At 38.8% G+C, this 27,348-nt stretch overlaps 1 protein-coding gene across 1 annotated transcript in view; it reads right to left on the minus strand.

Moving 5' to 3' along the window:
- Positions 1 to 27,348, minus strand: part of GRK3 (G protein-coupled receptor kinase 3) — a 2,112,642-nt gene that overhangs the window by 39,553 nt on the left and 2,045,741 nt on the right. The window contains exon 20 of the mRNA XM_044068485.1: positions 12,218 to 12,331. Within this exon, the coding sequence (XP_043924420.1) occupies positions 12,218 to 12,331 (114 nt within the window). The remainder of the gene's footprint in view (positions 1 to 12,217; positions 12,332 to 27,348) is intronic.

Genomic DNA, 27,348 nt, shown 5'->3' on the forward strand with positions numbered 1-27,348 from the left:
GTGTGTGTGTGTGTGTGTGTGTGTGTGTGTGTGTGTGTGTGTGTGTGTGTGTGTGTGTGTGTGTTTGCATGTGAGAGCATGTATGTGTGTGTGTGTGTGTGTGTGTGTGTGTGTGTGTGTGTGTGTGTGTGTGTGTGTGTGTGTGTGTGTGTGTGTGTGTCTGTGTGTCTGTGTGTCTGTGTGTGTCTGTGAGTATGTGTATTGGAGGGATACCTCATGTATACATGTACCACTGTAACACTGATAGCTTCAGTAGCTATGTTTCTGTACAAGTAGCACAGTGGCATCTTTCATTTCTGCACTTCTGTAACTGTGATTTAACAGAATATTTTTAGCCAGCCTTGCTCAGAGCTGTGGCTAGGGCCAATCAACCTCTGTCCTTTTCCCTGAAAACAAAACCTTCAATAATGTGTCACCCCCACATCCTCAAACTTAAATATACCTACTGCATGGTTGCACAGTTCTGAACTGTTAGTGAACGTGCTCTCTATGAAATATTTCAATCTCCCATATATAAAACGAATTCATGATACATCCTCATTAGATGTCAGAAGCTATCCTGGTACTCACTAGGCTAAAGGCAATAAGGTAAAGACACTAATCCTTAAAAAGATATTGTTGGATGCCCATGGTTACCACCCTGTCACATGACATGCACATCTGTTGGAAATCTGGATGAATTCCAAGCCACTGACTGACATCTCTGGAATGCAGAAGGAAACCAGATCAACCCCCCCCCCCCCCACAACAAAACATGAAATAGATACAAGGAAGGCATGCAAATGAAACACAAAAGGGAAACAAACACACTGAGGCTAAAACATTAACATTTGCATCATAGTGCTACCATATATGTCAATATCGGTTTCTGTCAATTTGTCAAATTTTCACTTTGTCAAGTGCTGAAAGTGCCTGCAGAAATGGTCTAACATCCATGTTGTCATGTGCAGGAGATGTGGACACAAGTGTGAGCAAATTTGTTGGGCAAGTTTTCTTGGGTTTGGGATGTTAATGCTAAAATGTTAGGGTATACAAAAAGTTTCAGCATTACAGGGTGTGTGTGTGTGTGTGTGTGTGTGTGTGTGTATGCAGAAGTGCTTACATTAATCAGAGTTAAGAGTTAGGTAACAGATCAAACTCAGTATTTGCTTATTAGGGTTACAGTAAGGGCTAGGTAAGGAAATGTAGTGTTCCACATGCGTGTTGCTGCATGCGGGGTGTGTCTGAGTAACTTGTGTAATAGTAGTGCTATAGAAAGGGGTTTTCTAAGGTCAAGTATGTGGTTGGGGTTACAGGCAGGAGCAGGGGTGGTGTTAGCATTTGTGAGTGAGTTGGAACAGTGGGGCAAAAATTAAGTCTGAGAAAGCAGTAGACTTAGATGAAGTCACACAAGATACAGTCAAGATGTTGGTTTAATTAAGGGAGAAATGGATCCTCTGGGAACTTATTGCAGTATGGAAATGAAAGCAAACATGTCTGGAAAATAAGCATTCTTGTGCCAGTGTACAAGAGCAAAAGGGACATTCACAACCATAGGCAGTACAGTGATTGCAAAACCCTGTCACACTGCATGAAAGTGCTGGAGATGGTGATTGACGGAATATGCAGAGCAGTTGAATGTATGATGGGAAATGAACAGTTTGAATACAGATTAGAATTCAGTACAACAGATACAACATTTGCAGTGAAATCAGTTGTTGTTGTTGTTTGACTTTCGGCTTTTCCCGCTAAGGGGTCACCACAGCAGAACTCCGGTCCGCTAATGATTGGCAGTAGATTTTTACGAAACGCCGAGGTGCTAGCTCGATGCCCAACCTTCAACGAAGGCACACCCATTTGCGCATTTTCGAACGCTACCCAAATGCGGGGAGGACATGCAGACTCCACACAGAAGGCACTCCCAAGCCCAGCCGAGAATCGAACGTGAGAACCTCTTGCTGTGAGGTAACAATGCTAAGCTGGAGATGAAGAATGAGTCCAGCTGGGTATTCCTAGACTTTTTAAAAGCATATCACAGGGTCCTAAGAAAGCTGATTCAGGAAATCCTGCAATGTTCCTGGAATCCTGGAAACAATGGCAGAATTGATGTAAGCCATAACTCCTAGTGCAAGAATTCTGAATACAGCCAGAAATAACACAGGGACAAAGGACCTAAACCAGGGACAGATTTTAAATAGTACTCTTATAAACTTAAAAAGTCAATAGAATAACAGATTTTTCCTTAGCATCCTTTTTCTTGAAGATATAAAGTCCAAAACATAACTGTTTGTTATTATTCAACAACTACAATCTTCAAATATTTGCCAGAAAACCACAATTTAGGCTTAAAAACAGGATGTGAGCACACCATCAAAGCTGAGAAAAAGCCAGCTTTGTTGGTGTGCTCACATCTTGTTTTTAAGCATGGATTTTTGTTGTTTGTGAGCCACCTTTGGCAGGAGTGTGTACTGTTTATTTCATTTTGTTAGAAAACCACAATTTGCCAGAAAACCACAAATTTTATGAGGAACTGATCAAAATATGAGGCAAAAATCTGGACATTCTGCACAATTCTGGATTGCTGAGAGGTAAGGTGCAATGATCGTACAAGAACACAATGATATAAATACAAACAGTGTTTGGACTCACAGATTGGCTCACAGGGGAGTGTATATCCCTCAGGGTTCAATTCTTAGTCCACTTATGTTCAGACTGATGATGTACTACTTCAGAAAACTGGTTAGAGGGGACAGATTAACAAAGCTGCTGTATGTGTAAGTCTCATGCCTGGAACTTTTTCTCTCTAATAGAGATGCGGTATCTGACTATGTGCTATTGGTATCTGACTATGGGCTATCATCTATTAAATGAGTCAGTATATCTTGTTTGAAAAACTCTGGAGGAACTGAAATTATCTTTTGAGTGGATGTCTGGAAAACAGCATCTGGCCTGGCCTTTAACACAGACTACAGAGAGGGGTACAATCCAAGACCAACAACAACCAATGAACGCATCCCACTGTCTGCCTCTGTAGGAGTCAGAACAGGAGTGGAATAATTTCCAGAATCACTCCAAGCTGGGACAGCTTTACACTACTTCTTGCCAGGACTGGAGACTCTAGGCCTCTGCAGGACTGAAGGGGATAAAAACAAACTTGTGTATACAACCAGCTATTTCTTTAAGTGCTAGTTTGTGTCATCTTCTGAGTTTTTTTTTTTTTTTGAAGGCTGGAGGTAGAGGGTTCAAATAACTGGTAGCCAGTCTGTGCCAAGAACTCTAACTTTGTTCGGGGCAAAGTATGCCTTAAGATAGTGCTGGTAGCACAGAAGGATAACGCTCTGATTTTGGCCCAGGTGACCCATGTTTGATTAGTGACTCAGGTAATTGACAGGCTTGGCAGGGAATGATGGGCATGCTCATTTCATAGAGGTGGCAGGGAAGGCCATGACACACATGAAGGACATCACTGCAGTTGGCGCCCTGAGACAAGCTTATAACTCACAAAGCTACTACTGCTGGTCACCCTTATTATCAAGTGCACAGGTATGTGCTGTCACATGGGGAGGACAATGTGAGTCTCCATGGTTATGCATGTACCCCATCCTCCTGAACAGGAACAGAGTTTCAGAGTTGCACATAAAAGGAAGTCATTTCCAGGATGCCAACAATAATACAATTTAATGGTCACTTCACTATCCCCTGTCCCAAGTGTTCTCTCCGTCCAGCTGCTTCACTCTACAAAACGTGAAACAAGCATATGTACCTTCTGCAGCAGCAGCAGCAGTGGTCAGACTTATCATAACGCACTACCTAAAGAACTTGCACAGCTGAATTATACCTGCAGTTGGCAAAAGTTCACAAGCAACAAATTAACAATTTAAATCTATGTAAGGCAATCTTCAAGTTTCAAACTAATAATTTGTTAAGTCTAGTGTGTATTGTTTTGTAGTGTTGAGTCTGCTTGAAGGATATCCCCACCCCCACACCCACTTACCCACACTCACAGGCCTTTTACTGCTGAAGGTGAAGCTACATTAACACTTCAGCATATTTCACTCTTATCAGTGTAATACATCCTGGAAAAAAATTGAAAAGCCCATAACTATAAAATTAAATGTTATAACTCAAGACAAGTATTTAGAGTTCAGACACCTTGTCTTTGTATCCATGAACATCCCACCTCACTGATTGTTTATGGTGGTAAACTCTCTGAGGAGGCGGGAGAAACTGCTTTCCACTCAAGGAACTGAATGCTCCTCCCTGCATCTCAGCTTGTTCTTTCACTACATTTGCCATTGTGGCTCCAACTTCAGAGTCACTTCACAACCCCATGTCCCAAGTGTTCTCTCCATCCATCTGCTTCACTCTACAAAATGGTACATCGGATTCTTGTATTTTTTTTATCATTATAGTTTATTTCATTTTGGTTTAAACTTGTACTAGAAAATATAACTAAGATTTCACTGTGTTTAATTCTGGCTAAGTGCGGTGTCATTTGCTGTTAATGTGTAGTAAATACATCAGCATATGTCCACTGACCTTTTACTCTAGGTTACAGTAATAGCAGCAAAGTTTGTCTTTCTGTTATTAATGTGTAGAAATTGTATCAGCAAGTTTCTACTGGCTGGGTGTTTTACAGTAGGATTGAGTGAAACCATCAAAATTTTCTTATTTGTACTGTAATTATATCAAGTAAGCCTGTAGTCTGTTGCTCTCTGGCTAAGTGTTTTTCTTTTTTTTTTTCCTTTCTCCCTGCTAATCTGTAGTACATATGTTTATATTATGTATATATGGTTCCACTCACTTCTACTAAAGGCTTCTATTGTAATACCTGATTTTATGTTTGTGCTGCAGTAGCGTTGTCACCTCACAATAAGACGCTGTCCGGTTCGATTCTCAGCTAGAGCATCTTCTGCATGGAGACATGCGTGAATGGGCGTACCTTCGTTGAAGGTTGTGTGTCAGGGCTGGTAACTCGGCACGTAAAAATCAACTACCAATCATTAGTGGACCGGAGTTCTGCTGTGGCGACCCCTAACCGGGAAAAGCTGAAAGACACAACAACAACATGAACAGCACAGTTACTAGATAATGTAGGCGATTGTTAATATATGAGAGTTTCTGTGAAGAGTTTTGTCATTCTCTATAGAGTTGCTTCCTTTTTTCATATATGTTACACAGTCTAGCTGGCTGCCTTTTCTAAGTGCTTAAATATCAGATTTACAGACTGTATGTCGTGTAGCAAAGAGTGGGAACTAACAGAAATGCTTTCTACCTGTCCCTCTAGCATCTGTAAGCCTACATCTCAGTAACCCCACACTTGCATGCCGGCACGTATCTCTTGTTAGTTTAGTTTATTTTTCTTTCTGTCCTATACTGTGGAAGCCAACATTTTTGTTTTTAGCAATCCCAATCTTGCATACCTACAATATCTCCTGTAAGCTAATTGTCCTGTTTAAAGGCTAGACAGATGAAATGTACAACTGTGAAATATAGTACACTACTCTTGTTTGCCAGACATTACTTAAAGTGGATGAATATAGACAAATAGTACTGTACCTAACTAGTTCAACCATCAAGAAATCCTTAACTTTTTCTCTGTTCTCTTCCTCCCAGTGAAACAAGCACGTGTACCTTCTGCAGCAGCAGCAGCGGTCAGACTTATCATACCGCACTACCTAAAGAACTTGCACAGCTGAATTACACCTGCAGTTGGCAAAAGTTCACAAGCAACGAATACCCAAGTTAAATCTATGTAAGGCAATCTTCAAGACTCAAACTAATAACTTAATTTGTTACGTCTAGTATGTATTGTTTTGTAGTGTTGAATCTGCTGGAAGGATATCCCCACCCTCACTCCCAGTCACCCACACTCACAGACCTTTTACTGCTGAAGGTGAAGCTACATTAATATTTCAGCATATTTCACTCTTATCAGTGTAACATATCCCTGGAAAGACATTGAAAAGCTCATAACTATAAAATTCGATGCTGTGACTCGAGGCAAGCATTTAGAGTTCAGAAACCTTGTCTTTGATCCATGAACATCCTGCCTCACTGATTGTTTATGGTGGTAAACCATCTGGGGGGTACTTCCCACTCCGCTCACTCCACTCTCCTACCCTTGACCCATATCCCACCCTCCCCAGCTCCTCTACTCATAATGTGAGCAAACCACTCCCCCTCATTCCTATGATCCAGTTAAATACAACGCTACCTTGTCCAAACCCACATTTCATGCACACCTTACTTGCTTTTATTTAGCCAAACTTATCTGCTCTCCCTTACATCCATCACCTTGAATTCACATGCCCTCTACTATAATTTTTTGCATTTTACTCTGCTTTACCATTAGAATACAATGACCACCTCAAACTATTTTACATTAACTCCAGGCTTACCACCTTCTCTTCTACTATACACACACAAGCATTGCATCATAATTTTACTACTGATCAATCACACCTCCCCCACCCATCCTTATCACAAACTACAAGGTAAAACACATAACCACATTATCAAAGCCCACTGTGAAGTCAAAACATTTCCAACCTTACCTTCAGCTGCACACAAATCACATGATAACAATCTTTATTTGCACCTGATATTACATTCTAACACACAAATACCACTTTTACTATTTTATTAAACCCACCATCGCAGCTGATATGCTCCTCCTAACCTGTCTAACCTCTTTACTCTTAATTCTTAACCTTACTACAACCATATCTTCTTATACCCCCACACACCAATACACAACCTCCTCCAATCCTCTCCCCAATAAATAACACAGCTTCTCATGTATCTCCTCCCAGCTTTTGCCCTATTCCCCTCCCATTTTATTCAAGCCACAAACTTGCCTTCTCACCTCCTATGAAACCACTCTTAATAGCAGTATCTTCACCTAGGAATAAAAAAAAACTTCCCATGGTACACATTCCTCATTACCTATCTACTCAAATGTGGAGATATATATCCTAACCCTGGCCCACCCTCTAATCCTAACCGCAAGTGTTACTCCAAAGATTTAAGGATACTTACACTTAACCTTAGAAGTATATGTAATAAAATAGTCCCACTGCATGCCTGGATTGATCAAAATAAACCTGACATACTAGCCCTTACTTAAACATGGCTACACCCTAATGTAAAAGACTCAGAAATAATACCTCCAAGCTTTTCAATAACCAGAAAAGATAGATCTAAAAAAAGGGGGGGGGATAGCACTTCTATATCCCTCTACACTTAACATCACACCCTACACCAGTAATATAGCCATCTTTTCCAGTGCTATGGTACTAATCTCCTTTTTGAACTTCAATATATCAAAAATACTTTGCATAATAGCAATATATATCCAACCAAGTAACAATATACCAGTGTTGAAAAAAATTTATCCTGGACACCCCAAACAACAAACATTGAAACAATAATCTTAGGAGACGTAAATGTAGATTGGCAAACCATAGCTTCTGACTCCCCCACAAATAGTATAAATCTGTATGTTTTTTCTCAGTTTATCAATGCTCCAACAACATACAGCAAAGATCTTACCTGCCAATCCACCTTAGACTGGATTCTATTATCCCACCTTGCAAATTACCCCACTTCTGGTACACAGTTTAGCTCCCTGAGAGATATCTACCAGCTTATTCCCTTAGAACAAACTCCCAAAAACTAAGTGTGCAGACTATAAAATCATTTAGGAACTCAACTAATATTTGTCAGCATAAATTCAACAATCTCCTACATGAAATAGACTGGACACCCCTTAAGCAGCTACCCCTTAATGATGCTGTACTATACTTTAATAACACCTTCCTTCACATACTTGATACACCAGCTCCCATTCGTATGAAAAGAATCAAAAAGAACTCGGCACCATGGCTCTCTAAGGAATGTAAACACCTGATGAAGGAAAGGGACCTAGCCTGGTCAACCTAGAAACAAAACAAAAATGAAGAAAATCATGTTAATTTCAAAACACTGCATAGCAAAGTGACAAAACCAATCAACAGAGATAAGATGCCATATTATTCCCAGCTTCAACTCCAGCATAAAATCAACCCCAGTAAATTTTGGCACTCCATATCTTATCCACTTAACCCTGGAAGAAATGGACAGCACATCCTATCACCTGATACACCTCCATCACAAATAGCCGTAAACTTTAACAAGCACTTCATAAAATCAAATGTAAAACACTTGTAGTCCAAAAAATGGACTATATATATATATATATATATATATATGTATATATGTATATATATATATATATATATATATATATATATAGATAGATAGATAGATATATATATATATATATATATATATATATATATATATATGGGTCTACTTCATAAGATCGACAGACCATTTGATCGACATTCATTTGGTCGACAGCTCATTTGATCGACAACCAGCATTCAAGGCACTTAAGAGGGATTTGCCCCCCCTCCCCAATATTGTGCGACACTGGAGTTGGTATATATAGTTAGGGGGGGTGTGGGGGGCACAGCCCCCACCTATTTCCATATAAAACATGAAAATACAACAAAACTACACATTTTAAAGAAAACAGGTGGGGGGCTTCACCCCACACCCCCCAATGTGGGTGGCTGTGCCCCCCCCCCCCAACTATATATACCAACTCCAGGGTCGCACAACACTGCGGAGGGGGGCAAATCCAAATTTTTTGCCTTGAATACTGGTTGTGGATCAAATGAGCTGTCAACCAAATGAATGTCAAATAGTCTGTCGATATTATGAAGTAGACCCACATATATATATATATATATATATATATATATATTTTTTTTTTTTTTTTTAATGTGTTTTACATTGTATCTGACTTATAAGCAGGTGGGAGTTACAAATAAAAGGATGTGAAGTCTTTTGGCAACTCATATTGAACTCTAATATGCCATCTGGTCTTAACGACCAAATTTCTTTAGGCCCTATATTGAAAACTAGAGCACAAGTATTATAATTAGAGTTATATATATTTTTTTATGTGTTTTACATCGTATGTAACTTATAAGTAAGCTCAAGTTATAGGTTTTAATTTTACCACTGTATCTCTTTAAAAACTATGTTTTGTGTCCCATGACTTAAGTAGACTATTTAAACAAGGTACAAATTATTGGAATTTGTTCTGATGAAGTCCCAGTGCTTTGGGAATGAAAGCGCTGAACATTGTGGATTTCAATAAATATTTCACCACTTTTTTTGGCTGCTGTTTCCTAATCCAAGCTTTTTTCTTTTTACTCGGTTTATGTGGAGCTTGATAGCACTATTGATTGATTATTTGTTCCTTATAAATAGGTCTTTATCGGAATCAGAAGTACCTACTATATGGAAACAATTTCAAATCACCCCCATCCACAGAGGAGGCAACTTTTTTGAGCCATCCAGTTTCCATCCTATATCAATCTTGTTACTCATATCCAAAATTCTCAAGAGCGGTATCCATCAGCAGGTGATACAATATCTATTGGAAAACAATCTTCTAACCAAAACCCAACATGGCTTCTGACCTAGACACAGCATAGCTATAGCCCTATTATCTTTTACAGACACCGTGAACAAGACCAGAGATGCAAGATGCTATACAGCCTCAGTATACCTTGATCTCTCCAAGGCCTTCAACATAGTGTCTCAGCCCTTACTTTTGAGCACACTGTCTAACTTAGGTTTCTCACATAACACAGTAAAATGGTTTCAGAGCTACCTCAAGGATCATAAACAAGCAGTGAAATCATCTAAAGAACTGTCACTCTTTCTCCACAACCATACTGGAGTCCCCCAAGGCTCATCATAAGACCCCTACTCCAATATTTTCACAAACAACCTTCACACTGCCTCTCACCCTGGGGCCCTCATTCAATATGCTGATGATTCCACCATAATCTGTACTACTTAATCACTACCAGAACTACTCTCAAAAACTCAATAGTCCTTTACTGCAATAGAATCCTGGCTAAGAAATGCCCAACTCTTTCTTAATACAAAGAAGACAAAAGGAGCACTCTTTCATCCCAAAAAAAACTCCCCTGTCAATGATCATTTCAACATCCTTGCATCTGACAACACTGCCACAGAAACAGTATAGGAAACCACACTTCTAGGTGTTATCATTGACAATAAACTTTCATTTGACCCCCATATACAGCAAAATATAAAGAAAACTCATCAAAAACTGGGACTCATGTCGAAACAAACATTTCCTTACTGCAGCAAACAAAACTACTCTTGCAAAAACATTTTTACTTCCCTCCCTTCTTTACGGTACCCCTATGTTAACTAACTTACAAAATTCTACCCTAAGCAAGTTGGAATAGTGCTACAACAAAGTTGCAAAGTTTGCCACAAACTCTAAATGTCACACACGCACACCACTGTAAATCACTCCTAGAATTAAACTGGCTTTATTTCCCCAACCAACTTTCCTTTATTCAGCTAGCCACCTTGCACAATCCCATTTTCAAGCCTACTGCCTGCCCTGCACTAGCCAATCTAGTCACACCTTACACACCAAATCGATCCCTATGATCAGAAGATGAAAATCTCTTAGCTATCTCAAAACCCACAAGAAAACCTGGTCACTCTCTGTATTCATACTCTGTCTATATACTTTGGAATTCACTACCTCTAGCTACCAGGTCTATGCCTGGCCTAACCCATTTCAAAGCCTCTTTAAAAAATCATCTGAAAAATACATGGCTCTCTTCCTTCATGAAGCCTGCCTACTGCTCAGGTCTTCCTCTTCTGTCACATTTGAATCTCTCACAGACTTCAAGATCCTAAAGCTCTTCTAACTCCTTCTCTGCTTCTATACCATATCCTTAAGTTACTGCTCAGGCTTTATTACTTCTATTCTTTTTAACTCTCTCTCACTGTCTATCTGCATCACTAACTTTCTGGCTGCTATTTTCCTAACTGAAACCAACATTCTATTTTGCATGTACTATAACAGTCAATGTCACACATTGCACTACCTACGTACTTTTTTTTTTGGACACTATCTACATCATATATGATGAGAGTTACTATTATCGTCTGTAATGTTTTAACTGTATAGAATTGGGGTCTATATTACATATTTGAATGCTTAAATGTTCGAATCGCTAAAGATCGACCTTTAGTGATCGAACATTCAAATGTTCAAATATGTAAAAAAATAATATTAAAAAAAAAAGAAAAAGGAAAGGGTTTAAGCAGGGGGCAAGCCCCCCTGCACCCCCCATGCGTGGGGCTGCACCCTCACACACCTCCACTACTTAAATATACCAACTCTGAGATCGCACTTCAGTACGCTACAGTGCGTAAATGAAAAATGTACCATTCCCTACACTGTAGTGCGATCTTGGATTTGGTATATTTAAGTAGTGGGGGGTGGGGGCTGCATGGCAGCTTGCCCCATGCTTACACCCTTTAGTTTTTTATTTTTCATTTTTTTTTTTATTTATATGTTCGAATATGTAATATAGACCCATAGAATTGTCTAGATGTGAAGTAATATATTGCAACATGTTGCAGCAGTTTGTTCTTTCAACTTATTTTTTGTATTGTATTTCTAATGTAATCTTTATTGTATTGGATTATACTGTATTTGTATTATATTGTGTGTGGAGCTTTTCTCCCCAGGCCTCTGTTGAAAACAGGTTCTGTAGACCCAGTCAGACCACCCTGGTAATCAAATGACAAATAAAAATAAATAAATCTCCTACTGATGGCCCTTCCAGACAGCGCTTGCTTTAATGGATCTGGAGATTCCCCATCGATAGGGAATGAATGAGTCCAATAGGGGGAAGGTTTGATAGCTGGCAGGCAGAGAGAGAAAAGCCACTTAAAAAGTTGGACCTTAAGCTTGTAAAGACATTCAGGAAGAAGCTTCACATTCTTCAGCTAAGTAGAAATGACACGGCAAATGAAAGCGTTTATGTGAAGTTTGTCTTTTATATGCTCACTGCTCTTTAAGGGATGCCACAGATATCCAAAAGTTTAGCCAATACTGATTTGGCATGAATTAGCCCAAGTCAGTTAAAAAACAGTTACAGTCACAATGAATTCATCTGTTAAAATCTGAATAAAAAAGAGGCAGGCTGAAGACCTGAATGCTATAAATTGCAGCAGAACTCCTGTCAAAGCATTACCCATTTTAAAAATATTAAGCTTGGAGACAGGTAAAGTTTTGATTGCAATGTCACTTTCACTTAAAGCCAGAAACTTGTCTTACCTCACACTGTAGGACAAACTGTTTTCCTCCCTTTATCCGAAGAAGTATACATTTTTTATCCTTGATCTGAGTCTCTTCTACTGACATAATCTGTTCCATTGTCAGCAAGCTCTGCTGTATTGAGAGACAAAACAGTACAGTAAGAATCTGTAATTAGCATTTCTTGAAGCAAAACTACTGTAACAGCTCTGGTTTGTGATCAAAGCCTGATTATAGAAGTGGAAATACAAAGCATTAGCTAAATGAGCGTATGTTTTCAATTACCAGAAAAGAAACATTTACAACCTGCCGAACATTAGTAGAGAATAGCCAACATAAATGTCATACTCTGCTTTAATTTCAGAAAAAGCATGTTCATTTACTTTAAGTTACTGTATTTGTAGAACAAGTGAAGGACACAAAGCAGTAACAGGCTAAATTAGGCAAGATTACACATAATAAACATCTGCAATGAAAGATACACTTTACCCACTATCACATGCAAACTAAACTATTTAAATTAAAACTTAATTAAAGGGGAAATGGAGTTAGTCCATGATGCACTTACAGCTGTTCAAGTGTAAAATGTTCTGTGAACAAACAATTATATGGTGCACAGAACAGCTGTAGCATTAAATTGCTAACAACCCCTCAACCTAGAAATGCTTGCATGGTCCTGAAACTATAATAACCCCATGACTTCAGCTTTTGTCGTGTGACTGAATGCAAAGCAGGTTACAGTAGCTAGAATGTGACCAAGGTATGTGAGAAGATGATACTGAAGTTAAACATATTGCTAGAGCATTAGAACTGCTGGCAAACTTAAAGTACCCCCAACTTAAGAATGCAAAGGAAAGACTGAAGATTTCCATGGTTGTGATACATGCAGACATCTATTATACATTTCTAGCTAGACTTTTTACTCACAGTTATTCACACAGTAATCCTTAAAATGTGCTTTCCACATCTCTGACGTTGTAATGCTGTTTCCAATATAACTTATGCTAGAGGTAATGATATAGTCTGATACAATGAGGAAACTGGATCATTTAAAGCTTAATTACTATGTACTGGCACAAGAAGAAGACATTTAATATACATTACATTATATTACACTGTTGTGATGTCACAAAAAGAAAAATCTGTCTATGTAGTCTGCTCTTTTTCAGCAGATATGTTTTATTTGCCCCTCCAATGCCTGCTGCCTATGTCATCAACAATCACAATCCTTAATGAATGGCTTTGCTATTCTAAAGTCCAGTATATGTTCAGGTTACCTTTTACACTTACATGTTATGCTATCAGATAAGGTAAATTTTAATGCATAGGTTGAATTTTGTATCTTTAATTTGATAGGCCTGTCCCCTCCTCCTTCTTCTGTTGTTCCCCATGAGCTGTATGCCACCAGACCATTCACTACCCACCTCATGTACCCATATTATTATTCATTTCCCCCTTCTATCCTCCTGTGCCAACAAATTTAATTCCATGACCCCTTCCCTAATCCCTTGTCCTCCGTTCATTTATTATCAAGTTACCTCTTCATTGAAGCTTCTTAACTAGTTTGTTGTCACTGAACAGTCACCAGAACTGCATACACAACTCTTGCTGAATCTTACACAGATGTCTATTAGAGTAATACAACTTCTTTATTTCTGTAGGCTGTTCTCCTAAATATGTAGCCCGATAGCTTGCTGGCCTTAACTTTATTTGTATGTATATTGCAGATAATTATAGCTGTTAGTACCACAGCTATAATTATCTCTGGTGAAATGCTTTACACTTTACTGTATTGGGACTTAGAATATATTTCTCAGTAAACGTTGCCAGTTTCCTCAAGTCCCTTTTAAAGCTTTATCTTCATCCTTTATTGTCCTAACACTCTTAATTACCATTTGTAAATAGCCTTGTCCAGTTATAAATGTACCTCATAAAGTCCAGTAAAAGGATACCAAATGAAAATGGCTGCAGGATGAATCCTAATGAGACCCCTTGCTACTTTTCTTTGACAGGGCTCTGTCAACTAACACTTGCCAGCAAACAGTTTATGAGGTCTTATATGTCTGACTTATGTTAGCCTGAATAGCAATTGCCTTGATTTCTCAGTCAAGGTTATAATTAAATGTGAAAAGAAGTCTTACATTAAAAAGTAAAGCAACTTTTGCCTTACTTATTTGCTTTAAATAATGCTCTCATATTTAAGGTTCTTAATCATGGCATTGCATAACAGAAATTAAACACCAGGATGAAGCTGCATTGTAGCAACAGCTCTTTGGGTGGTTCAGTCTCCCTTTCAAATGCTATGTACTCAAATTAGTCAAAGCAGACCACTCAACTAGTGTTGCAGGCACGAAGCAGAACATTGATGCTCTAGGCATGAATGGGTTAACTGCTATTCTGCTTCACAGGAAATTTCATGTAAAGTGCTGAGACAAAGGCTTTGCTGACGACATGCCATTAAGGCTCATCTAGGTTTTCTTTGTCAAGTTCCATCATGATCCAGGCAAGAAAAAGAACTGGACTGTAGACTGAAATGACATGATTTCCACAAACTCATGCTGGTTCTTATCCTGCAGCATGTTGTTCTTCAGGAAACCAGCTACCCTTACCTCAGTATCTTCTCCAGGACTTCCCCTAACTATGAGGCCAGGCCTATGGATCTGCAGTTCTGAGGCAGGAGAAATGGATGCAATGTGCTATACTTGTTTCAGTATGGTTAATTGAAATTTTCATTACGTTGCTTCATTTAATTTTTGTTAGTGACGAACTCTGATACAACATTTTAAGGAATGTTTGAATGACAAGCTTGAAAATGTATCTAAATTAGAAGTTCCTTTCAAACTAATAACTATAGATCAGTCTCCAAATGTGAGAAATCTGACCCATGTAATTAACAGATTTTGTTTCAACTGACTGGTTTATGTTGCAGTCACAGTTTTGTAACACTGTCAAAACAATTGGTAGCTTTGATATTAATTATCCTTATCCTAACTCATTAAACATGTCTCAACAAAGAACTTTATACAATCCAAACAGCTATAACAAAACAAATAAAGATAACATGCAAGTTAATAGAAAATACAGCATAGAAAAAAAGTGAAATCAAATACTGACAGAAAATCAGGAGAGAAAGATGAAAATATTATTCCTTCTTTGTGTCACTATTAGGTTCATAGTTTCATAGGTGATTACTACATTAATGACCTCAGATGTCTTTTTTAGGCCTAGCCATGATTCCCAAATGTATCTGACAAGTTTTGATACAGTAGGGCTATTTTAATGGGTATATATAGGCTTGAGCATAGTCACATTTTGGAATGAGGGTTTGATTAAAAGTAAGGCACAATTAATTCATGATAAAATTGTTAAGTTAAAGTGCTGTAGTCTTGTTCATTTAATCTGAAAATTATTTATTTTATTTTTCATTTGTTTACCGGGAAAGTCTGACTGGACCAGGAGCTCATTTTCAGTGGAGGCCTGGGGTGAAAAGCTTCACTACAGTACATCAAAGTCATATTACATTGATAGTTGTTAATTAACATCAAGACAAAACTTTATGCTTTACAGTTTTGGAATAGGTTAACAAAAAGTAATAACATTTACACATAGCTAATTACTTATGTTACACAATGCAGCACAATATGGTCACTTGACATGTAAAACTTTTTTCATCTACAGTCATTCTGACTGAATATTAGTGTTGTATATAGGGCTAAGTACCTGGGCTAATGAATGAAGAGGAGTGCAGAATAGGTTAGATTGCAGAGGAGAGGAGGCAAAGTGCAGAATAGGAGAGATAAGGATTAATGTGTCAAATAGTAAGTATTGAGTGAAGGGTCAACCTGGTGTAGTACAGGAGCATAGCCAGTTGTTGTTAAGGTATTCTCTAGGTAGTAGCTTACATCTGGAAGTACTGGTGGTGTTTCATATGTGTTGAAGAGTAGAATTCCATTTTTTGGATATCTCGTTGGAGTAGAGGGACTCTCCAAAGGGATTCTTGGATTTAATGACTTTGAGTAGGTGATTGTCAGAGGATCATAATGTGCGGGAGTTAGAGTAAAGCTGGATTAAGTTATTGAGTGCAGAGCAGTTAGTGGGTTGATGAATGATGAGGTGTGCAATGGTTAATTGGTTCAGGGACAGTAGGTTGGGTAGTTCTCTCCATTTTAGTTCATGAAGGACAGAGCAGTGATGTGATCTGTTGGAATGGTTTGTAGCAAGTCTAGCTATTTTATTGTAACAGGACTCCAATTTATTTATATTTTTTTCTAAGTTTAGTGAAAATGGGAGAGGCATAAAGAAGGGTGGAGAGCAGGTGTGTCCTGGTGATGGACTGACTGGTGGTGGTGAGGTAACAGGTGCCCCAGGTTTTATGTGCACCTTTTTAATGGATAGTGCTAGATGCTTCTCAAATTTTAGGCAGTTATCTATTGATAATCTGAGAAGCTTGGTGTGTTCTACTGGTTCAAGTTTGTTTTTTTTGGATGAGATGATAATAAAAGGGGTAGTATATGTTTTGGAGTTTGAGAATAGCATTATCTTTCTTTTGTTTGGATTGAGAATAAGTTGGTAGTTTGTGAGATAATTTTCTATGTCTATAAAGGATTGTTGTTTTTTTTTTCTAGGAGTTCTGGGAGGGATGGAGATGAGCATATGAGGGTGACATCATCTGCATATTGTATGATGATTGCTAGTTGGGTGGCAAAGTGGAGTTTATTTGTAAAGATGGTAAAGAGCAATGGGCCAAGGATGGAACCTTCTGGCACACCTACTGAGATGCATAAAAGGGAAGAGAGTTTTGCCACTTAACTGCTTTCTGGCACCCATTTAGGTAATTGTGAAACCAAGATGGATCTAGATTGGATAGGTTAAGGGATGCTTGTTCTTTCAGTAATTTTTGGTGCAATACTGTGTCTCGAATGCCTTAGACATGTCCAGGAAGATGGAAGAAACATGTTGGTTGTTTCTGAGCTCACTGGTAGTGTTCATGAAACTTAATAAGGTGGTTGTGGTACTATGCTTGGGTCTAAAGCCATGCTGGTTTACTCATGAAGTAGTCTAGGAGGTGTGTGTGTATACACTTTTTGAGAATTTTGGCTAAAGGTGATACTATAGCAATTGGTCTGTAAATAAAAAAATCTGTAGATGAGCCACTTTTGTACAGAAGGATGATGTACAAGATTTTCCCCAACTTAGAGATGTATTGTTCAGAAATTAACAGGTTAATTAGGAGAGAAATGGGATATAAAATGGTGTCTGCTGTCAGTTTGAGAAATTCATTTGAGAGCAGCAAAGTATAGAGTTGGGAGGGTGGCCTAATTGTTAAGGTGTTTGCCTTACAAACACAAAGTGCAGGGTTTGAGTCTCACCATGGATAATTGGCTAGCCTTAAAATGGCTCGCAAGGGCAGTTAGCTTAGTACTAACCTATGAAACTATGTGGGTTTCAGTTGAGTAGATCTTTTTTATAGTATTGGATTGTATTGGTTTTATAGAGACAGAATTGGAGATATGTATTAATTCAGTTGCTATCACTGGGGCAGTATTACTGCTGTTATTTATGAGGGGAAAACTGAGTTAATAAAGTGCAAATTAAATTATTCAGCTATGCTATCTTTGGTATTTTTGGTGTCTGGGGTGGCACTGCAGTTTGACCAGGATTAAGGAGTTATTTTAAGGCTGCCCAGAATTTTTAGGGGTTGTTTTGGCTGTTTTGCTGTATAGTAGTGTAATAGTTTTTGTCATTTTTTATTTGTTTTTTTGCACAGTTTCTTAATTGTCAATATGACGCCAAAGAGGCTTGGTTTTTAGTTTCTTGATATTAACACCAAGCCCAATCTCTTTGTCTGAGGAGTTCTTTGGTGACCTTTGTTGCCCATGGAAGATGTTTTGATTTAGCACAGATCGTCTTAAGGGGTGACAGACTATTAAGTATATCTAGGAAGGTACTGTTCAAGTATTGGACTGCAGAATCAATGGGAAAGTGTTTAATATGGGTCCAGTAACATTGATGTAGGAGGGAGTTAAAACTCTCTGCAGAGAAATAACTTTTGTTACAAACATATTTAAGTAAGGTATTTTCTGAATGCAAGACCATTGCCTGAGACAGTAGGTGGGGTGATGACCACTGACTCTGTCTGGTAGGCAGCCAGCAAGGTGACCAAGGGAGGATTTGTGGGTAAGTGTCCAGTCAAGGATTGATTGTTTATTTCTGTGTTTATCTATTCTGGTTGGGGCTAGTATCATTTGAGAGAAATTGTGAAACAGATAAAGTTTGCAGGGTTTTCTGAGGAGCAGGATGTCCAGGCTAAGTTGAAGTTCCCCATTATAATAGTTTCCTGCATAAAAGTGGAGGCATACCGACAGAGAAGATTTTCTATGATGGAAGGGTTATTACCTGTGGGATGTAAATGGCAATAATTATAATGTGCTTGTTGAAGTTAAGCTGGAGCCTTGAGATTAATATTTCCATATTTAAGAGGTCTCTGGGGTTCATAGGTTCATAGGTAGGTACTAGGCTATCGGCCCAAGGGCCTACGTAAGCCTAGCCAACAAGGTTCCATGGCTTACACCACCCAAAAAAGTTATTTTCCTGTGCCACTGTCAAGCAGAGACACAGAAGTGATCCCCAGGGTGTATTTCCTATTTGCCATTCACTCATCAAGATTTTTCTTGAAGAGTGTTAATGAAGAACTTTGCTTGACATAGATGGGTAGCTTGTTCCAAAGTATAGGAAGTCTCTGGGACAAGAATCTATCCCTCCAGCATGTCCTGTTTATTGTGGTGACAAGGTTTAGGTCCCTAGAGCATGTACCTCGGAGGGATTGGGATTTCTTTAGGTGTAGCATGTCCAACAGCTCTGGGTTTGACATAGTTTTATATGATAGGCAGAGATCACCTCGGAGTAGGTGATATGCTACAGAGTAAAGCTGGAGTTTTTTGAGGCGGTCAGTGTAGGGCATTTGTTTGAGACCAGTAATCCTCTTTTTGAGGTACTTCTGTGGCCTTTCCAGCTGCTGCAAATGTCTTGTGAGGTACATTCCAAAAGGGGCGTTGTACTCTATAATGGGTCTAATGAGTGTCGAGTAGAGGGGAACAATGATCTCTTTTTTCCTGGATGAGAACCCTTTTATGATGAGGTGTGCCACGGAGAAGGACTTCCTGACTACTGTGGCGATGTGACTATCAAAGGAGAGACTACTATCCACCTGGGTCCCAAGGTCTCTTATCACGCATTCGGTGTTAAGTAGATTGCTGCTTATGTGGTAGTTCATGGATACAGAGTTTTTACCAAAGGGGATGTCACTGCAATTTTTGGCACTGAGCTTGAGGCCATGGCTCTGACACCAGGCATTTGTCTCAGTGAGGCCCTTCTGTAAGATTTCCACATCATTTGGGGGCTTGACTATGGCTCCTAGTTTGCAGTCATCTGCGAACTTCATTAGCCAGAGGCCTTCTGTGTTAGCCTGTACTTCAGAGAAGTAGATATCAAACAGGAGAGGTCCCAGGACGAAACCCTGTGGTACTCCACTTGTCACTGCTTTGAGGTCAGATTTGGAGTCTGCAACTTTTACAGTGTGGGTTCTGTCAGTGAGCCAGTTGGCAGCCTATCTTGTGATGTAGGGATTTATACCTAGTTTAGTGAGTTTAGCTATATTTCCAGAATGGGGATGGTGTTGAAAGACTTGGCGAGGATAAGATAGGCTGTGTGAACCACCTTACCCTCATCCACGGCTTTGGTGACTGCCTCAAAGAAGTCAATCAGGTTCAGAAGGCATGATCTTCCATTCACAAACCCAAACTGGGTGGGATCCAGAGTTTGGAGGTTACCAATGTCTTTGTTTATGAGTTACATGTTGATACGTTCCATGGCCTTGCAGACCAGGCTCGTCAGGCTAATAGGTCGATAGTTCCCAGGATCAATGGTGGCTCCCCCTTTGTGGAGTGGGATAACTGTTGCTGTGTGTCATTCAGTGGGCACAAAGCCAGATGTGAGGCTATTATTGAACATGAGGCTTAAGTGGGGAGCCAGTTCGTTCTGAAGTTAGTGTAAAACACAGCCTGGGATGTTCTCCGGTTCCATGGATGCTGTGTTTTTGGCTTTAGAGAGTGCATCTTTTACCTGCATAGTTGTGATTACAGGGACTCTGCATTCTTCCTGTATAGATATGGGTCCTTTAGGGGGTGAGAGGGGGATAAAGTTAGCACTGAATCTATCTGCCAGGATGTTGGCAATATCAGCTGGTTTTGTAATTTTCATGCCTTTGTGCTGTAACTCAGAGTCAATCTGGGTGTTGCCATCCAGATTCTTGACATAGCTATAGAATGCTTTGTGGTTGTCCTTGGATTTAGTGGCAATTTTATTTTTGTAGCTAGCTTTGAAGGATCTTATAAGCGATCTCAGCTTCTTACTGTGGCTGACCGGGGAGCTCCTCCACTCATGGGATTTTACTCTCTTTTGCAACAGTTTCCTCCTTCTGTTGTACAGTTTGTTTATGGCAGGGGACCACCAGATTGGCTTCCTTTTTTTGGAGGATAGCGTCCCGGTTTTGTTTGGGATAGCACGATCCATGCACTCATGTAAGTGCTTATAGAGTGCATTTGTGTAGGATTCAGCAGTTGTAACTGTCTTGTCCATCTCCATGGGTGTCATGAAGTTCACCACTTCTGTCTTAAGAAGCATGAAGTTGGCTTTGGAGAAATTTTTTACTGTGGTTTCCTTAATGGGGGGTGGGGGCAGTATGTGGATATCAAGGGTGATTAGCTTATGGACGGATCGGACCAACGAGGAGTTGACTTCAGGTGTGGAACACCAGTCACTCGTGTTGGTAATGACTAGGTCTAGGATACTGTTGCCCCTGGTGGGGGTGTGGATAAGTTGATCTAGGGCAATGGAGTTTATGAATTCCAGAAAGTGTTGGGCTAAGAAGTTGGTACACAAGTAGTTTTCTCAGTTAATGGTGGGGTAGTTGAAGTTACCCATTATTAGGGTGTTTGGTTGAACCCTAATATTTTCCAGTACATCAAGAAAAGAGGAGAGGGAATCCTGGGGCATGGTGGGGGATCTGTAGCAAGCTACAATTTGGATTGCAGTTTTGCCCAGAGTTAGTTGCACTTGGATAACCTTGAATGTATTATGCTGAACAGCTAGCCTGGAGGTGTGGATATCCTTAATGAATATGGACACACCTCCGCCTTTGGTGTTTTGATCCAGGTTACATGGCCGAAAAGTGCGGTATGAGTTACTGGTAGTGCAGGGGTGCTCTCTGGAGCCTTGAGCCAGGTCTCAGTCACTGCACAGATATCGATGTTCTCCATTTTAAGGAGTGCCTCGAGTGAGTGCATTTTGAGATTTAGACTTCTAGCATTGAGTAGCATTACCCTCAGTTTTTGCTCGCCTGTTTCTGTTATGGTGGTGAATTTGTTATTTGAACCCTGCCTAAAAAAGGCACTATAGGGGCAGCAAGAGCCTCAGCCAGTATCCAGAATCCCAGGGGCGACAGGTGCAGCCCATCTGTGGCAAAGCATCGTGGTCTCTCAACCATGTCATCTCAAGCAGACAGATACTGGATCCCCTTAGAATGACACCAGAAGCTTAGCCAATTGTTGAAGTCAATCATTTTGTCCTTGTACTGTGGTATCATTCTTGGCAATGGCAGAAGGCTACTCAGGGCTAGGGTCATACCTGCCTGGGCTACAAGATCGGAGAGCTCTTCCATGTCTCTTTTCATGTAGTGCAGGGAGGTACGTCTCTGGTCATTCACACCAACATGGACAATGACAGAGTCATATTTGTACTTGTTGTGGAGTGATTTGAGTGCATGGGTTATGTGGTGGATCCTGGCACCCAACAGGCAGCTGACAGTAACCTTCTCCTTGTTTAGCCTGGTGAGTGGGACACCAGTGTGCCTGACAATAGAGTCACCTATGACTAGTGTGTTGGGTACGTTGTTTTGCCTTATTGGCTGTGGTTGAGTGGCACACTGAGTCTGTGGGCTATGTGTCATTTGGGTTGTGTTGGAGGATGGAGGTTGCTTTCATATCCAAGACATTATAATTTGAGCAAATCCTTGTATGTTATGGCTATGCCTGTGCCTCACTTATTGGGTCTATCCTGTCTGTGAATTTTGTAACCCTGAGTTAGGATTTCAGTGTCTTTTATGTGGGGTTTGAGCTAGGTTTCTGTTATCACTACAATATCAGGGGTATATAGGGCAAGTGTTGAGTGAAATTTAGCAACTTTACTTAGGATGCTTCTCAAGTTCATGTTTAATAATAGGTCAGACCTATTGAGTGTAAGGTTGGTAATATTGTGAGATACTGTGCTGCTCTAGGGGAAGGTGGTTCGGGGTAGAGACTCTGGATTGAGGTGTATGTCCCCACATAGTTTGAGGTAATTGGATTTGCTAACTCATAATTCTGAAAATCTGAGTAATAGTTTAGCAAATTTGCATAATTTTCATGTAATTCAGTATATCTGAGTGTAAAGACTTCTATACTGGAGCAATTATAGAGATTTGTTGATATAAATACTCCAGTCAAATTGGAGTTGGGTAGTATGAAGAGTGGGTAAGTGGGAGAATTGATGCATGTGATGTGATAGGTTCATAGATTAGTACTAAGCTAACTGCCCTTGCGAGCCATTTTAAGCTTAGCCAATTATCCCTTGTGAGAATCAAACCCTGCACCTTGTGTTTGTAAGGCAAACACCTTAACCATTAGGCCACCCTCCCAACCAAAATACTCAATCAACTAAAGCATAGGTTCATAGATTAGTACTAGGCTAATTGCCCTTGCGAGCCATTTTAGGCCTAGTCAATTATCCCTTGTGAGAATCAAACCCTGCACCTTGTGTTTGTAAGGCAAACACCTAAACCATTAGGCCACCTTCCTGATGTTCATGAAAAGAGGTGACGTGATAGGATATGAAGAGTAGGCAAAGTGATATATGTTGGAGAAGCATATCTGCTGACAGTAAATATGGAGAAGAGAAGTATTAGAGGGGAAAGGAATGCCCTATGTTTGAACTGGTGAAACCTTTTGTGGTTGGTGAGAAAGATGTTGATGCTGTCATGGGAGAAGAGAGTGATTGATGTTGCATTTATTGCTTGATAGGAAGTATGGTGTTTTGATAGGAGTACCTGATTTGGGGTGTGTCTAGAAGCTATCCATAAATGTAGGAGTAGTGGGGGTCAGTGGAAAATGGGGGGTAGGGTAGGAGACCAAAGAGCCTGAACATAGGAAAGGCAAATGGAGAGGGGAAGCCCCACTGCAACAGAGAATGTATAAAGAAAAACTATCTGTAAGCAAGATTATCTATTTTTCGTTTTCTTTGTTTTTATATTTTCTTCTTAAACTACAATCACTGCTAGTTATTAAGCAAATGTTATACACCACAGGACATTAATCCTTAAATAAAGATTTTGACACTAGGTTCCGGCCATTTTGAAAAAAAAATAAAGCTTTTGTTAAATATATTGTCTAGGTAGAGGCTGAAGGGTTTGCAAATCTTGCTTGCTCTTAACAGACACTTGATTAATTTTTAAACTTTAAAACCACTGTTGTTTGTTTAACAAAAGTGAGTTATACATTAAATAGGTTCTCCTGGTCCCTAGCAGATGTAACAGGTTAGATTTTAATTATTTCTGTGTGTAGTGGCAAGTTAACAGCACCCAGTCATAGAGCTCTCATTGGAAATCACAGTTAAAGATTTTGGCACAAAATGGGCAATTTTGAGGGAGGGAACATGAGACAAAAGTGGAAGAAAGGTAGATTATGTGTTTCAGCAGGTGTGCATGCCACTACGGCAACAGCGAACTAACAACAAAAAAATATACAGGACAGTTATTTTTTCATGGTCACCACTTTACATATTTTGGACTGCAGTCTTTTTAACTAAGGTGAGAGGTGGCTCGTGTTAGTCTGTTCCTTGGAAAGAGTTTTATAGTTCCCAGTGAGAAGGGGCTACTTTGGCTACAGAAACCCTGTAAATTTACTGGCGTGCATTCAATGTGGAGGGGGACTGTCTATACTAAGAGTAATAGGCTCAAACTTGCTTGAAACTTACTTGAAACTCTTGCATTTGCACAGACTCAGACGTAGCACCAGAGTACACAATTTATCAGAGATGTGATGCTGGCAATCTAGGACAGATAAATCACATTTAAATGTCCATGTTTAAAAGCCTTTGTTTTCTTAATGGCTTTGTAGCTGGAATAAATAATGTTACCCGATTACTTTGTCCTTCCTTGCATTCATGATGTAACAGATGACAAGAAAAACATAAGAAAGAAAAATGTGAGACTCACAAAAAGAGCAACAGAAACACATTTTGGCATTAAATTAAACGAATAATTATTAAATGATACTTTCTTCTGTATGCAACATGTTTAGTGTTGAATTACAGGGAAGAAATATCACTTTCTGGAAAGAAAAAAAAACTTTACATTTGGGTGGAGCTGTCCTTTGAGAGCTTGAATGTCTTGATAAAGAAGAGATAATTAGTCCTGTCAAGTATAGTGAAATAGTGAATCACAATGTTCGAATTGTAAAAAGAGATACTGCCACATATGTTTATGGTGATTACAAAAGTGACCATAAAACAGACTGCAAGCACCTTGTCATACTTTCATCCTGTTTTAATTTCTCCAGATGTTTACAGTTTTATAATACCATGGCAGGAATGGACATCATTTCTGTGGCAGGCTGCAATTCAAGATCATGAAATTAGTTTTATTCCAGTGTTTAGTATTTGCTAAGAGTACTCTTCTAAGCACCCACAATGTACACAAAATTCCCTCCTTCAGTTCATACTGGGTTACATGAATCTAGTATGCTTGAGAACTCTTTTTTTTATTAGTCATGTTGTACCTACTATCAGAAATATTCATGTGTTTTATTCAGTATTGCTGTAGTCTGCTTGTATATACTGTTATTTTATGATTTCATGTCTCTGAGTAGATAGGGCACTGTGTTATTTTTGTCCTCACAGTGGCAGAGTTGATGGTCATTTTGAGATTTTGAGTTCGGGAATTGTGTTTTCCAAAACATTTTGAGCTGGTACTTACCAACAAATATTACTTGATAATAATTTTAAAATATGTATTACAACACAAACATGGTGGTGTCTGCATATAATAGACAATCATTCAGTGTGAGTTCCACACCGTCTAGTCTTCAAGTTAAAATGGAAAACTTATTCAAATACTTGAAACATTTGTTAATTACTGACTGAAAACACAGAAAGCTAGCATCTTGACTCACTCAGTTATTGTTCTACTGCTTGGTAATCTACAACAATCCCATTTTTATTATAAAGGAAACAGCATTTTATGTGGTCTTATGCTACTGTTTTAGGCAGACATGTATCAGATGACTAATTTCACTGAGACCAGAGTGGGGCTGCAGGGGGACTGGTCCCTATAAACTGATCTGTTATTGTGCAGCATGTATGAATAGTATCTCTCTATATCCATTTATATATATATATATATATATATATATATATATATATATATATATATATATATATATATATATATATATATATATATATATATATATATATATATATATATATATATATATATATATATATATATATATATATTGGGTGCCATTGATTTGGTCACATTATGAATTAATAATTTGCCAAAGTTTTTGATAATTTAGATTGGGGCTGAAAGTGGATGAATTATACTATAGTCAGACTATGGGCATTTTCTTCCTTCACCACAACCACGTAACTATGAGGTCAGTAAATTTAATTTCTCAGAGTGTTGGGGATCACAAATGTAACACAGTTGTTTATATTTGCAATCACTTGGCTTAAATGTTTTTTTTTATCTTAGAAGATAGTAATTGCAGATTAACTTTTTCACTGTGTTTTCTGTCAAAGTTCATCAGTAATTAAAGGAAAACACATAAATATATGTATGCATATCTCTCTCTCTCTCTCTATATATATATATATATATATATATATATATAAAATGAAAAAACATGCAGTTTGCATGTTTTGTTATTTGTACATCAACATGTTCTGTTGATGAACAACTAACAAATCTTTTGTGGTGATCGCGGTACAGTTGGGATAAGGGATTATTCCCTTTTCCCCACTGTAGTGCGATCTTGGAGTTAGAATATTAAAGTAGGGGGTGAGGGGGTGCAGGGGGACTTGCCCCCCTGCATAGTAGTGTTTACATTTTTTTTGTGTGTATTTTTTAATTTTGTTTTGTTTACTATAGCGAAAGCGCATGTTCGATGTTATGCACTTTTGCTAAAGTGCGTTCGTGAAAGTGCACTTCGATGAACTGCACTTTTGATGTTTTAACATAGACCCATATATATATATATATATATATATATATATATATATATATATATATATATATATACATGTATAAAGAAAGAGAGGAGGAGGATTGAATTTTTCATTTAACCTGTTGCGACCAACTAGCTAGTCATTTGTGGATGTATGGATTCAGGAATCATAAGGGAAACCTTTCAAATACCCTGCTGTGAATGGAAGATATCATTTTAGTTTGGAACATTTCCATACTGTACTATAGATATGTGCAGAGCTGTTCTTGAACATGGTTACAAGTATCAGGCTGGATGTTATGTACCTGAGAAAGGGATTACCTATAAAACGTCCACCATTCAAAGGTACAAAGAACAGAAACTCAGTAAAGAAGATGCAGAGTATCACTTAGATACCACTGCAGAGGTTATAGCTGGACACCTCCAATTATTAAGGGTAAATTATGTCTAGTATTGTGTCAACGTAAGACATGCACATTCAGGGAATTCTTAAAGAAGAAATTCTGAACAGTCTGAGACCAAGACATGCTAAATATGTGGAACGAGTGAAGTTTGTTAAGGACCATGGTTTTTGAAACTGTGAAAATTAAGAAAATGAAGATTTTTTTTATTGTGACAATGAAACTGTGAAGATACAATAAGGAAAGGTATGCGTATTTCATGGAAAAAAGTTTCAAGTCATTTATGTGAACTTCTAATTCTACAGCAGACGTGCCATAAATAACTCCACCTTTACACTTGTCATTGCCCCTTTAAAATTAGTTGTCTAACTAGCTACCACTAGTTTAATAATCTGGTTTGTGTGACCTATACCTAACCGCTCCTGGTTAG

The sequence above is a fragment of the Protopterus annectens genome, chromosome 4.part0 (genome assembly GCF_019279795.1).
Source record: "Protopterus annectens isolate FY-2018-M chromosome 4.part0, PAN1.0, whole genome shotgun sequence".
Taxonomy (NCBI): Eukaryota; Metazoa; Chordata; order Ceratodontiformes; family Protopteridae; genus Protopterus; species Protopterus annectens.